General features: G+C 42.7%; 1 protein-coding gene across 10 annotated transcripts in view; it reads right to left on the bottom strand.

Moving 5' to 3' along the window:
- Positions 1-11,876: 11,876 nt before the first annotated feature.
- The window catches only part of PKP4 (plakophilin 4), a 238,484-nt gene continuing 236,446 nt past the window's right edge, over positions 11,877-13,914 (bottom strand). For 9 of the 10 annotated variants that reach the window (XM_042948855.1, XM_042948849.1, XM_042948857.1 and 6 more), the window contains one exon: positions 11,877-12,877. In XM_042948855.1, the coding sequence (XP_042804789.1) occupies positions 12,629-12,877 (249 nt within the window). In that variant the 3' untranslated portion in view covers positions 11,877-12,628. The remainder of the gene's footprint in view (positions 12,878-13,914) is intronic. The other variant, XM_042948858.1, reaches the window with a different exon arrangement.

Here is a 13,914-nt window from a genome sequence, read left to right as displayed (position 1 = left end):
TTGGAAACATGAAAAGCAATTTATGTTTTTGAGTTTTACATGTGCTTTAGTTTACATTTCAGAAAAACCTTCTCCTACACTTTGAATATATTACACTTAACGACAACTATACTTTATTAAACATTTTATAATATGAATAGGACACAAATTATGTAAAAATACTGATCACAACTATATCATTAATGCTTTTGCCAAAATGAAGGCAAGAAAGTATTATATGAAAAAAATACAATAATGTTGTGTTTATTATTCATCCAAATAATGCTGGCCTCTAGATACGTGCAATAATTAAAATCAGTCATATTTGATATTTTATAAATTTTTAGTCATATAAAAACCATGCCTTTAGGCATGTTTAAAAATTTTTGTTTTTATGAAGAAAATCTCATCAAGATAAATATACAAGACATTTTATATACCAATTTTAGCAGATTTAGATCTTTTAAATGTCTATATATTTAAATGATATGTGAGCCTCCATCTGTATTTCCTTGTGTGCTGCAAGTGTTAGGGTGACTCTAATCTTTTTAGATTTTTAGGCACTTTTGTGCCTCTACTCATGTTAGAGGGTTAACTAGAGCACAAACTAATGGCCAGCATTTACTGAGTGCTTATCGTAGGCCAGGCACTATGGGAAGTGCTTACATGCACTATCTCGGCAAATCCACCCATATTACAGGTGATGAAACTAAGACTCAGTGGGTCATGTGCTTTGTCCAAGGTCACCCTGCTAGTTAGCAGGTGAGCTGGGACTATGTCCTATCCACTCAGCTCCAAAATCAGAACTTCTGATTCGAGTCTCATAAACACGTTCTTGCAGAGGAAGCAGGGGTAGCAGCTACTGCCATGGTATAAAGCAAGATCCTCAGGGTTTCATTTTCTCTCATTGTAGCCCAAGGCAGAGAAATGGTCAGCTGTGCCTGAGTGGTCACCTGGGGACTCTACAGAACAAGGACCCACTCGGGTCCTACTCATCTAGACCCACCTCTTGCTTGGTCTTGGGGGTTGGCCCAAGGCAGTGTCTCTGGCACAGGTGAAGCATGTCACCTTTATGCTCAGATCTACCAGAGCTGGTGTCTGTCTTTTCCTCTGTTCTCCTTTGTGTCTGGGCTTCAAACCTCCCCAGGGCCAAGATGAAAGACCGTTTTCATCCTCTTCCCGTGTGTGAAGAAAAATAAAAGATAGCTCTTCTTGGCTCATTCATATCGTGGGCCCACTCAGGCCCTGCAGGAGAACAGGACATGGATTATAGATAAAGCTTAAATCCATTTTTTCAGGAATTAGGCGGCTTACAAATGAAGGCAATATCTGTGTTTGCACAATGGCTACCTTGGGGCCCTCATGGCTTTAATGAAATTCTATACATCAAAGCTCTTTAAAAGCTTTTGAGTCAAGAACATGCAAACTGACCTCTACTCCCTGGGGCTCCAGTAACCCCAGGGAGAAGTGATAGGCAGTGGAGAGGAATGGGTATAGGCCAGGTCAGAGGACTGGGGCTCCCTGAGAGGTAGATCCTCCTGATCAGATACATGATATTCCCAGGAGCAGAGAGACCCATCAAGGCCTCCACTCCTCTCAGGTGCATGCAGAACAAGAAGCAACTGGGCTAATCATCTGAAGCAGCAATTCTCCAAATGTGTTACAAGGATCCTGAGGATCTGAAGACCCTTTCAGGGGGTCCACAAAGTCAAAACTATTACCTTCATAACATGTCATTTTCTTTTTTCACTCTCATTCTCTCACCAGTGTACAGCGGCACATTATGAAGGCCACATGACATGTGAGGTCAGAACAGATTGAATCTAGAAGCAGGTATGAAAATACAGCCATATTCTCTTTTTCAAAGTTTATTTATTTTGAGAGAGAGAGAGAGGTAGAGAGAGGAGGAAAGAGATAACCCCAAGCAGGCTCTGTGCTGTCAGAGCAGAGCCCAACAGCAGGCTCTATCCCACGAGCTGGGAGATCATGACTTGAGCCGAAATCAAGAGTCTGATGCTCAACCGTCTGAGCCACCCTGATGTCCCTACAGCTATATTCTATTAAACCAGACATGAAAGAGATTTTCAAAAATGTAAAGCAATGCCATTCTTCTTACTGATTTTTTTTTGTTTTGCAAAATGATAGTTACTTTTCCTAAAATGTGTAGCTTATGTTAGCATGTAATGAATTTATTTTAAAATAAATTATATATTTAAAATTTTTCTGAGTTTTAAATTTCTAACATCATAAATATCCATAGATATAACCCACATATACAAGAATACTCTGGGGTTCTCAGTATTTTTTAAGAACATAAAGGGATCTTGAGACCAAAAAGTTTGAGAACTACTGAAGTTATTGAGTGTACAGAACACCCTACATCATTTAGAATTGGTACCTGTGGTCATATTATATGCCTATTCCTTACAGCTACAGAATAAATAAATGGGTCCAGATTTTAATTAGGCTGTCTTATATTTAAGGGAAACTTACAGTCTAAGAAGGTAAATTTTAATTATAGAAGTATAGAATATGTAAGTAAAAAAGAAGCCTGACCTATGAGTGAGGGGGAAAAAAACCCCTTTTATCTACTTTCATATTGTGTAGAATTCTACTGAATACTGTTTCTAAAGCAGGTACCCACTCCCCCAAAGAAAAGCTTCTTTGGTCTAATAAACTTGAGAAATACTGGACTTCTGAATCCAGTGTTTACTACAAATCTTCTCAAAGCCTTCAATACAAGCATTAAAGAGATTGTGAATCTCTGAGATACACTAGGCTGCATTTTCCAGACTTACCTGACCGTAAAACTCTTCTTAGGGACAACTTGTAGAACTAATCTTTCAAGCAACATGGGAAACTTCTCCACTCAGCAAAAGGATGAAGTGGTCTCCTGAGCGCTGAGAGCTGCTTAGTATCCAGAAATCCACCTGCTTGCTTCAGGGAGGGAAGTTAGGGATGGCTGCACCGAGGTGTGCAGATCTGAGTTTGGCTGGGGGTAGTATGGACTGGGAAGTGTTCATCCAACCCAAAGAGAATGACAAGTGGGGATAGAGAGAGGTGATTTGGAAGTCCAGGGCAGACCTGGGCAGAACAGCAGAAATGGAGGCTTTCTAGAGCTAGTGGAGTACAGAGATACCGGGGACAGGAGAGCAGAGCTCCCCAGAATGGGGACAGCAACACAGTGAGGGAAGCCCATGGTAGGCCTGACCTGTCCTACACACCCAGTCACATGGGAGAAAGCTGGAATGGAGTTTCCACCTCGGTCCATAAAAAATGAGATGTCCATGCTCATTCCCCAGAGCACCATGGCTGCTTGAGATGAACTCCTGACCCTTAATCCCTACTCTCCCCAGCAGATGGGCAGTTGTTAATCTGATAGGTGAGAGACTGGTATTCATTTTGGGATGTGGCTCTGGAAACAGACACTCTGCCATTGTCACTTGGGGTGAATTTCTTACCCTCCCTCTACTGGGGTTCCTCATTTGTGGAATGGAGTCAACAGTGGCACTTACCTCATAACCTGAGTAAAATAATCCACGTGAAGGGCTTTGCTCAGTGCTTGAGACTAACCATGAATATTGTGGCGTTATTATTTCTTGTGCCACCGGGGGTGTATATGGGAGTATATGGGGGGCTAAAGGGACCCCACTCTCGAGTGTTTGCTGGAATGGTCTGCCGCTGCGGGGACGCCTGCCACGTGGCCTTTCTCTAGTCTCCCTTCAGGCCTCTGAGGGGTGGTAAGTTATGCTCAGGCCTGAATGATGGACTTGACTGTCAATGTCAGGCTGAGAGGGGAGAAGAGGAAAATCTGCATTCAACACCAGATCCAGCCATGTACTGCAGAAAGAACTCACCGGAAGCTGGTTCCTGGGTTCCGGGTGCTGCCCAGGCTAGGGAGGCGGGACTTCCGCCCTCGGTGATGGTTGGCACACACGCTGGAGACAGACTCCTTTGTCTCTTCCCAGGGAGGGGCCTGATTTACAGCTTGAGGGTCAGTGTGGTGCTGCGTCCTGAGGAGGCTAATCCACACGTTCGGGTGTGCCAGACACAGTCCTCTTCTCCCTGAGGAGTAAGCATGGGAGCTCTAAGTATTAAAACGCCGGATCAGCGTTTTTCTTTGCTAAGTGGGACCTATAGCTTGAACCAGAGCAAAAAGGACTGTTCTGTAGATACAATTTACACAGTTTATCTGTGGATAAACTGAAGTCGCCCTGAACTTCCCAAAGCAGGACTTCAAGCCTCCCTGAGGACAGAGAGGGCCTGGTGATCCCACTGTGCGGGTGCTCTGGCCTTTACCTCAGACTGGACCATTGAGCACCCTGACCTGACCTTCCTCATCACCTCACCACATGGCCCCTCCTTTGCCCTTGAAGCAGAGTGAGGAGTAAAAAAGTGAGTGGAGCGCGAAGGGAAACGTAAAAAGTTTGTTTCAGCGTCTTCCACAATGTCCGTAGTTACCTTTTTAGACTTTGGGGGGCTGTGAGTGACCATTGTTAGGGAAAGTCTTTCTCCACGAAAGCTTAGGGCAGCAAGGAGGGCCCTTCTTTCCGTCTGAGGCTGAGTTGCCCCTTCAGGCTGAGCTGGGGGCAATGGGCTGGCCCAGGTGGGGAAGGGGGTGCAGGGTTCATTTGACATGTGAGTCCTTTGCTGCAGTTCTGCTGAGACTCAGAGCATATATAGTTCATGAACAGGACACTTTATAGTTTTCTATAGTTGTAAAAACATCAACTTTGATTTGTGCAAATAAGGTATTTTCCTAGTTATTTTGCTAGGCCAAACATTAAAACTAATTTGCATTCTTTGAGACTAATTTGGCCCAGGAGCTAGTAGGAAGCTGGAGGGGATTCTGCCCTGGAAGAGGGGTTGTCACATGGATTTACTTTAGCATAAACATAGACTACGTGAAGGCTGGAGCCTTCTGGTCTCCTCAGGGAGACCCAAAGGGCTAATGGGGGCTCCAGAATCCAACAGATCTAGGTTATAATCTCGGATTGACGTGAGCTTGGAGCACTTCCTCTATCTTTCTGAGGACTGTTTTCTTTTCCTCTTGTACGCTGTTTTAGGACTGTTGCAAAGACTAAATGGGATGTGAGTAGGACACTTAGCACAGTCTTTGACACCTAATATCCTAGTAAACTCTCGACAAAGGGTTATTCCTAGGTTTGTCTTTACCCAAAACCAGTGAGAGAAACTCACTATTGTTTCCATCTCTCTCACTTGACCTTCTTCCTGTGCTGGGTTCAGCTGATTTTCTCCTTAGCCCCCTGCCATTCCTATTTATTCCCTGGCACCTTTGCTTAGAATTAATCTTAAGTTCTGGGGCACCTGGGTGGGTCAGTCCGACTTCGTCTCAGGTCATGATCTTACAGTTTGTGGGTTCGAGCCCCGTGTTGGGCTCTGTGCTGACAGCTCAGAGCCTGAAGCCTGCTTCGGATTCTGTGTCTCCCTCTCTCTCTGCTCCTCCCCCACTCATGCTGTCTCTCTCTGTCTCTCAAAAATAAAAATAAAACATTAAAAAAATTAAAAAATAAAAGAATTAATCTTAAGTTCAGCTTGAGTCCTTCTTGTTCTCTGAGGCTTTCCTTAACAACTCAACTCAGACTTGATGGTTGCTCTCTGTTCTGATGGGTTCAGTGGGGCTCAAATTCTTGAGGTGATGGCAGCCTCATTGGCCTCTAGGTTTCTCCAAGTTGCCTAGGACATTGTATGGGGATGCTCCATAGACTCAAGGTGAGTTAAAGTGACTCACTGAAGAAGGCTGCTGCTGTGACTCCACCAGCCTTGCAGGAGCACACAGAGCTATAGGTCTCCAGGGAGCTGCTTGTAAGGTCAGTCATGGACCATACAGTGGTTATCACTATGTTGCTTGGTTTTTAAGACGTAGAAACTTTGCTAAAATAATCTTACATGGACGTATGATATAGGAAGCTGCTCATGGTGGGCTGCTATTGGTACAGTGGAGACAGGAGGCCACAGTTCCTCCCCTTGACTCCTGAGGTGCTTTTGTGGACTCCCGTGGCATTGCTCCTTGGAGACTGGAAGCCATAATGAAGGCAGGGTTTCTGACCACAGGTTGCTGATGGTAACTGGCTTTTGAAAGTTAACAACTGTACTGAGATGGAACAGTAAATTGAACCTGACCTGCTGGGAACAAGCTGAATTTGAGAAATTTCATCCAATTTTGGTTATATTTCATGTCTAGGGAGGGATGGGTACTATGGCTTCTCCCCAAGCATGGAATTAATACAACACAGGTCTCTGGCGTGGAGCCCACATTCATAGGAACCAAAGTAATGGAAGTGTAGGGGATCCCCTCATAGAATCATCTGTATCCTAGGCAGAGACTGATGGTGACTTCCCCTTATCCATCTCATTTTCTTTATCAACAGAACCCCTGCATGAGTAGAGACAGCAATTGGCACAGGTAAAATAAGATGGGTGAGGATTATAAAGGTCTTTTAAGAGAATGACTCAGTTGGCAGGTTCCACTTTTGCAACTCCTTGTTGAAGAATGAGGATGTGATGACTGGAGCTTCAACAGCCAGCTGGCAAGCCATGAGGGTGAGGCCCATGCCCAGAGATAATTAGGGAGCCTGGGTCCATGAGAACATTATAGAACTACCGTATTTGCATTGGTCTGTCTTTCTCTGTTCATTTCAAAATGTGGAGGAGAAAAACCCCAAAACCTTCTATAACTTATCTTGTTGAAGCCTCAACTTTAGGGAACTTTGTTGTTATCAATTAAATATAATTCCTTAGTGATGATACATCACTACCACAACCCAGTGATGTGGACTTGGAGGACAATATTAGTAGTTTCGAGTGGTGTTGGACCAGCTTTTCTCCAATTAAGATGTTACATAGTGACAGGCTTGAAGGGTTTCAGTACCACCTTACATTTCCTTTGATAGCTTTTCTCCATAGAAGAGTTAATTATCAAAGTAACAATAAAAAAAGTAGGGCACATGAGAGAAAAATGAAAAAGGAATCAGCTAATTATTTGTAAACTGAATAAACACACCATTATCTTTTGACCATAGTTTATAGACAAGAATGAGCCTTCTGGCCGTGACTGCAGTAATGTTGGTGGACATGTAAATATTTTAATCACTTAGCTATACAATACACTTCCTGGTTTGTTTCCACAAAATATTTTTTTAAAGGCTTGAAATACATTCCTTACAGCACAACCATCTCTATAATGGCCAGATCCCCTCCTATGATGGTTATTTCCATCCTGGAGCCCATCTGGGTTGAATTCTTTCCTCTAGTCTTCAGGAAGCTGGGCGTGTCTCACTACTCATTCTCATTTGTAGAAAGGAGAGAGAGCTCCCTGGGATTGGGCTGGGACAGCCACTGACTCTGAAGAGCCCTGAAGAGAGATGCTAGAGGGATGTCTTCCTCCCTGAAGTCATTTTATTAGATTAGTACTCAGTGGATGGCAGCTCATCAAGGCCAAAGCTCAACATGTTACATTTTATTGCCAGCAAATGAAGGCAAATTTTAGGGGTGTATGCCTGTGGGGGGAGTAAATAATCAGCTAAAAGGGATTTCTGAAGGAAGAATTGGATATTTTCCCATTGATCTCAGAATTACACCTTTGACCCAGTGCACGTTGTGTTTAATTGTATTTTACAAGACAATGCGTTGGTCAGCTCTGGAATCAATGGGATGTGAATGGAGGGTGAAATAGTCCATTGTGTCACGAAGTCTTTATCAAAATTCCCCCAACCGTTGGATGGGCTTTAATAATGAAAGAGCTAGTTATGGCTCATGCAAATGATTATGACAGCACAAAATGGTTTTTAGTGATTTCGAGTTAGAATTAGGCAACAGCAATAGGCACAAACAGCCACTTAGGGGACATGCCAGCTGCTTCCAGAGAAGCTGCTGACATAAAAACAGGGAATGGCACTAAAACAGATACAATTCAAGTCATAATTTGCTTGCTAATAATTTCCTTTTTGTGTCTGCAGCCTTGAAGGATTGTCCTGAATAAGTGCATTCATAAAGATAGCAAGTCAAGTCAAGCCATCCGGCGGATGAATTAACAGCAAACTGCTATCACAAGGGTGAGTGAGGTGGGGGACAAAAGTCAAGATTTCCTAAAGTGAGGCAGAACTGACAAGTACCAGCTGAGGAGTGTTATTCTGTATGATGGCAGCTCATGGCTGCATATAGTTCTCTGAGGATGAGTCCAGCCCTTGGCACAGGCCAGCAAAGGGCAGCTGTCCATCAGGGTGGAAACTACCTAGGGAATTCCAGACATGGTTGCATCCTTTGCTCTCTTCCAGCTCCCTCTGCAGATGCACTCTAATTAAGAGAAAGACTATTCATTCCTTCTCTAGCAAGGATTTCCTTGACTTACAGCAAAGATCCTCTCTGAATTCAAAGTCTGCTCTGCATTTGTAGAGTTTAAAATCCCATTAGCTGTTCTGCCTCTGATTTCACTGATCTGTTTGTTTTGCTGCTAACACCTCTCTGGTACCTTGCTGAAAGGACTTCCCTCCCCTTCTTCCCTGTGGTTTGGGTAGCACTGAGGCGGGTGAGGTGTTTATTTACACATCTCTCTGGATCATTAGGTAAAAGGGGTGGCACACTTCTCTCTTGGCAACATGTTTAAACATGAGCCTGTTTTACTTCTGAACTTACTTTCTGGTCAACACACACGTAAATCTGTACAATCATAGCTCATTCAAAAGACACTCCCATATAGTGCTTTTCAAATATGTATTTTCTAGAATTCTGTTTAAATTTAACTTTGGTAAGCTGTCAGCTTTTAAACAGACTTTGTGTATATAACTACAAAGAATTTTGTGCTAAAATCTTTTGTTTGAGAAACCACTTGTTGGTCTGCAAACTGGCCCCCGTGGATGGAGGGCCAGGGGAGACCAGAGGAGGCAGACCATCCAGATTCGTAGGTGTCAGATTTAATAAGCAAGAGAGTTTATGAAGCTTGTCTTGGGGGGGGGTGGGGGTGACAGGACGAGCAGCTCTCTGCACCTGCCCACCAGGATCTTAGAAGTTTATATGGAAGCCTTAATGGGTTCAGTAACAGAAGGCCTCACCACCACATTACTATCTCAAGGCTCTGTGGGGCAGCTTCCAGGGTAGTGAAGGCAAGCAGAGTGCACATTCTAAGGACGGGGAGGGGGATGGGGAGCCTCTGACTGCCTGGGTCCAGCTCTCAGGTCAACTGGTGGTCACATCCTCTCAAGAACCACCTCTAACACCACTCTTAAGTAGCTATTTTGGAAGGTTTAAAATATATAAATTGGATTTTTCTCCACTCAGTAAAATCACTGTGATTCTAAGATAGAAAACTACGTCTCAGATGATGTCATCATGTATTTCTTTAGTGCCTTTTAAAACAAATGTTAGTAATTTTTTAAATTGGAATAAACCTTACCTGTGATGAAATGTCTTGTGTGAACATTTTGATGAGTTTTGATAAATGTATACACCTATGTAAAAGCCACCCCAATCAAGATCTAGGACATTCCATCATCTCCAAATTTCTCTGGTCAATACCCACCCCTTTAGGCAACATTGTTCTGATGTCTATCACCATAGACAGGTTTTACCTGTTTTTTTTTTTTTTTTTTTAACGTTTATTTATTTTTGAGACAGAGAGAGACAGAGCATGAATGGGGGGAGAGTCAGAGAGAGAGGGAGACACAGAATCTGAAACAGGGTTCAGGCTCTGAGCTGTCAGCAGAGCCCGACGCGGGGCTCGAACTCACGGACCTCGAGATCACGACCTGAGCCGAAGTCGGACGCTTAACTGACTGAGCCACCCAGGCGCCCCAACGATTGGTCTTAATTGATGGTTCTGTGAGGTCATTTCTGACACTCATGAGACATCCTTGGGCTTCAAAGGACACACATTTTAAATTTTAAACTGGCAAGGAGGAAAACCTCATCTTTCACGTTCCAAGTTTAAAATCTCAATGATAATACTCCAGATCTCTTACCACTCTCCCAGGCAAACTCCACACACCAAACTCCAACCACCAAAATTTCGGGTCACAGGGCAGGAAGGTAGAGGGTAAATAGTGTGTGGGCCAAGTGGCTCTCACCTTGACTGCCCATCACAGTCATCCAGGGAGCTTTTCAAGAATACTGGTGCCGGGACCCACCCCTCTTGTGCTTTTGATTGGTCAGGATAGGGCCCTCTTAGTTGTGAAAGTTCCCCGGGTGATTCTAATGTACGGTCAGGATAAAGACACACTGGTTTAGCTCTCCAACACTGGCTCAGTTCAGCCTTGACCCTGCAGGATGAGGTTGAAGTGCACTGAGCAGAAACCACAGAACTCTTTTGGGGGGAATGAATTCCACATGCTACCTTGTGACATTAGGGTAGCAAAAGTCAGCTTTGTTCCAGCAGGGCTTGCTTATTCTTATACCTTGGAAGGAAGAGTAGGATGGCTTTTTGAGCAGGGATACAGTTTTGTATTTTTCAGGCTCTATCTATAGTTTCTTTTCTCTAGTTACAAGGAAGGAGCCTTATAGGGCATCAGATCTTCTCTGTCCAATCCTCACCCAAAGGTCTCTTTCTGGCCCCAGTAGGAGGTCTGGGTGGACGCCCACGTGGGTTGTAACCCAAATTTGGATCAGTTTTTGAAATCTTGCCTGTCAGAGTCGGGCACCTGTGACCACTAAGTTATCTCAAAGACAGATGAGGTCACTAAAAGCAACAGTTAACTGTGATTCAGCTTAGGCCCGCTGTAGATCCTCTTCTATTCCTGACTCGAGTAAGGGTCTTCAACCCAGACATGAAAATGTCAGGTCCAAGGAAGTCAGTGATTGAAAGCTCAGATGGATACTGGACATCTCAAAAATCCTGATGCCAGTTCCTCAGGGAAATCTGGCAGTGTCTGCCACCTAGAGGGCTGTTTCTTGAGCTCTGCCGGGGCATATGAGGCCGGGGACATCCTGGCAGTCTTATTGTGTTGTCATTTCAGATAGCCTACACATCATTAAGTCCCCTCACCGGCAGACTTTAGGAATATTCCTGTTTGTACTTGGATTTCCATTTCACTTTGTACTCTAATCTTGGGCTACAGTCTGTTCAACAAAGGGAAGCACTATTCTCCTACATCTCCTTCCATATACTCACAAACATAAGCACGCATGTATTAATCTAGGATTTGTACCTCATTCGCAGGATATACTGAGCTGAGTCAACAGCTCTGGGTTTGACTTGCCATATGTATTGTTTCCCATGTCAGATCCAGGGCGGAAACTGCAAAACTTGGGAAGGCCTGTCTTTGGCCCTCGTGGTGTTGGTACCCCTCGTCTTGATAAATGGAGAAAAGCTTACAAGTAATGCTGCTTGGTATTATTGGAACCCCTGTCACGTATGCAGGCCTTCTTCCACTCTGTCTCTAATCCAGGGATTATTGTCTCATGGGATCATTCAGCAAAAGAATTATTTCAAATTTCTTTTGGTTTCCTACACTGGTGCCAACCAGTAAGTGCCCAACCACTGTTCTTACGTAGTTATTGAGTTCTTTAAAAAATTGCCAAGAGGAGTCTTTGTCAATTTTAGTTAGGGCCGGTCTTGCCAGAGGGACTTTCACTCAGGTGAAAAGTGGTGTTAAATACATACAGCAGTCCGAAGGAAAGAAAAAAAAAAAAAGATAAAATGGCAATGTATAATAGATTCAAAATAGATCCCCCCAAATAAAAATACTAAGGTGGTTAAGGAGGAGGAAATTTCACAGCTTCATTCTTTGGTATTGTCCATCTTACAAAGTGTATAAAACCAGGAAAAGTCCATAATACTTGGATATATTTAAGCTGTTTCCAAATGCATTTAGATTCACATTTATGGCATGTGCTTTTCCATATTACACACAAAATAAAAAAAGAACGGGGAACAAATTTCCAAGGATGAAATTTCCACATTTATTTTTCTTTCATGTGCATAGAAAATGGCAGTGAAGTGTCCTATGAAAGAGGCAGGGAATGGGCATGGCGCTTCTATACCAGACTGGACTTTGTGCTTCAAAGGTACACTATTCATTTTGAAAACAAAGGATGTTATAGTTTGTTTTTAATTGCTAACAATTCCTCGGGTTTCCCATTTGTCTTTTAAGCTGTCAGTTTCTTCAAATCTCTTTTCAAATGACACACTGCATTACAAATGATGGCACTTAACCAATGTGGCATTTCCATATTTACACCAACAAAAGAAATTTACAAGACATAATAGCATACAATCTTGACATTTAGTAATAGCAATAAAACATGAAGGGCATCCATTTTATTATTTTTTTTCTGTACAAACTATCAGAACATAACTTTATTCACATTAAAAAAATCATCTTTAATTTGATTTGACCTACACATCCCCCACCTCCTTGCACCCATTTCTCAAACCTCTCATCACATCGCCCACACCTTCACCAGACTACAGAATCTATAAGTAATTAGATCTAACACCTAAATAGAGCTTAGAAAGTCCTCTCTCCCAAAGGTTTCCTCACTTCCCTGATAATTCCTCAAAAAAGAAAAAAAAAATGCTCTTCACTCATTCCTTCCATTTCACTTTCACATTTCATCAGCAAATCAGCAAGACGGATTTTTCATCTCAATCCAAACAAGGTTAGAAAGAAGAGTTCCTCTCCCGAGCATCTTGATGCTACACCCATGAGTCCGGGGACCCTGGGTACTGTTCTGCTCTATAAGAAGGTCGTTTCGTGGAATAAAAGTCTACATAATTTGTAGTTGATTTCAGTCCATACTGTGTTGAATAATCAGTAGAAGCTGGGAAGTGAACTCGGTCATCAAAATAAGGATCTTCATAGCTATGAGGAGACTGCAAATACAATCTGTATGCGTCAAAGTTCTTTCTGTTGGAGTCATCTTGACTATAATACAGCTGTTGATGCTGTTGACAAAATGAAAAAGCAAATAAATCAAAGCAATTTTTGGTAATACATGTTTAAGGGAAATTAATGTGGGTTTCCTGCTTCATATTTTTAAAGCAGTATTCAATATTTGTGAACATATGGTTCAGAGTTGTTTCTGGTACATGCTATTATGTTTACTAGTAGATTGTAAGGATTTTAAACTATGTTTATAAGTAGGCTGGCAGAGTTTGCTCAAGCCCTGTTCTAAGGCCTCTAGAAGTTGGTGTCTCCAGAGAGCCTGAGGTGGCCTCTGGCTACCTCCTTCCTCACTAGAGGACCAGTTCTGCGCTCTGCTGTGGAGGGGCTTGTTACCTGGGCATGCTCAGTGAAAGGATGGCCTTGATTTTTGCTTTGACATGGGAACCACTAGTACATCATGAATTTAGTTGGAGGCTGGATTTTCATGCTTCAGATAGTTGTATATGTGCAGAACCATCTTTTAAAACATTTACCTCAGAGATGAAGATTGAGTCCATCCCTCAGTTTTAGGACAAATGTGAGGTACTATTAAAGGAGTAAGCAATCTCCAGGCAGCAGAGTAATAAAATTGGAAGAGACATGTGAGCAAATGGTTCGAAAGGAAAAGACTTCCCCAAGCCAGGACTAATCGATTTGTAAGGAAGCAAGGTGAGCACATGTGGGCATCCACATCAGGGTACCCTGCCCCCATGTTCTTTTGTGTTGTCTTAGCTCATCTCTGATCTCACATTAACTTCTTCAAATATGTTTAGAGAAAAACTGTCCTGGTTGTTATGTCTGATTTCCCTCTTGATCATGTCCAAATCCCCTCACTTAGTAAGATGTAACAAATTTACCACGTAGGTATCAAAACATCATGTTCTGGAACTAAACTCATTCTAACATTATAAATTCTCTTTTTAAGTTAGAGTTATGATTTTTAGTTTTTTTTTTCCCCTCTCTTGACTTAAAAACTATGGCATAAATTATAAATAATTTGGGAAATTCTTTTTTTGTCCATCTAGAGAAAAGATGAAATGGAGGGAGGTTTTAGAGC

This window comes from Panthera leo, chromosome C1 (assembly GCF_018350215.1).
Source record: "Panthera leo isolate Ple1 chromosome C1, P.leo_Ple1_pat1.1, whole genome shotgun sequence".
NCBI classification, from domain to species: Eukaryota; Metazoa; Chordata; class Mammalia; order Carnivora; family Felidae; genus Panthera; species Panthera leo.
Note: the sequence above shows the minus strand (reverse complement) of the source record. Positions and strands in the feature narration are given on the sequence as shown.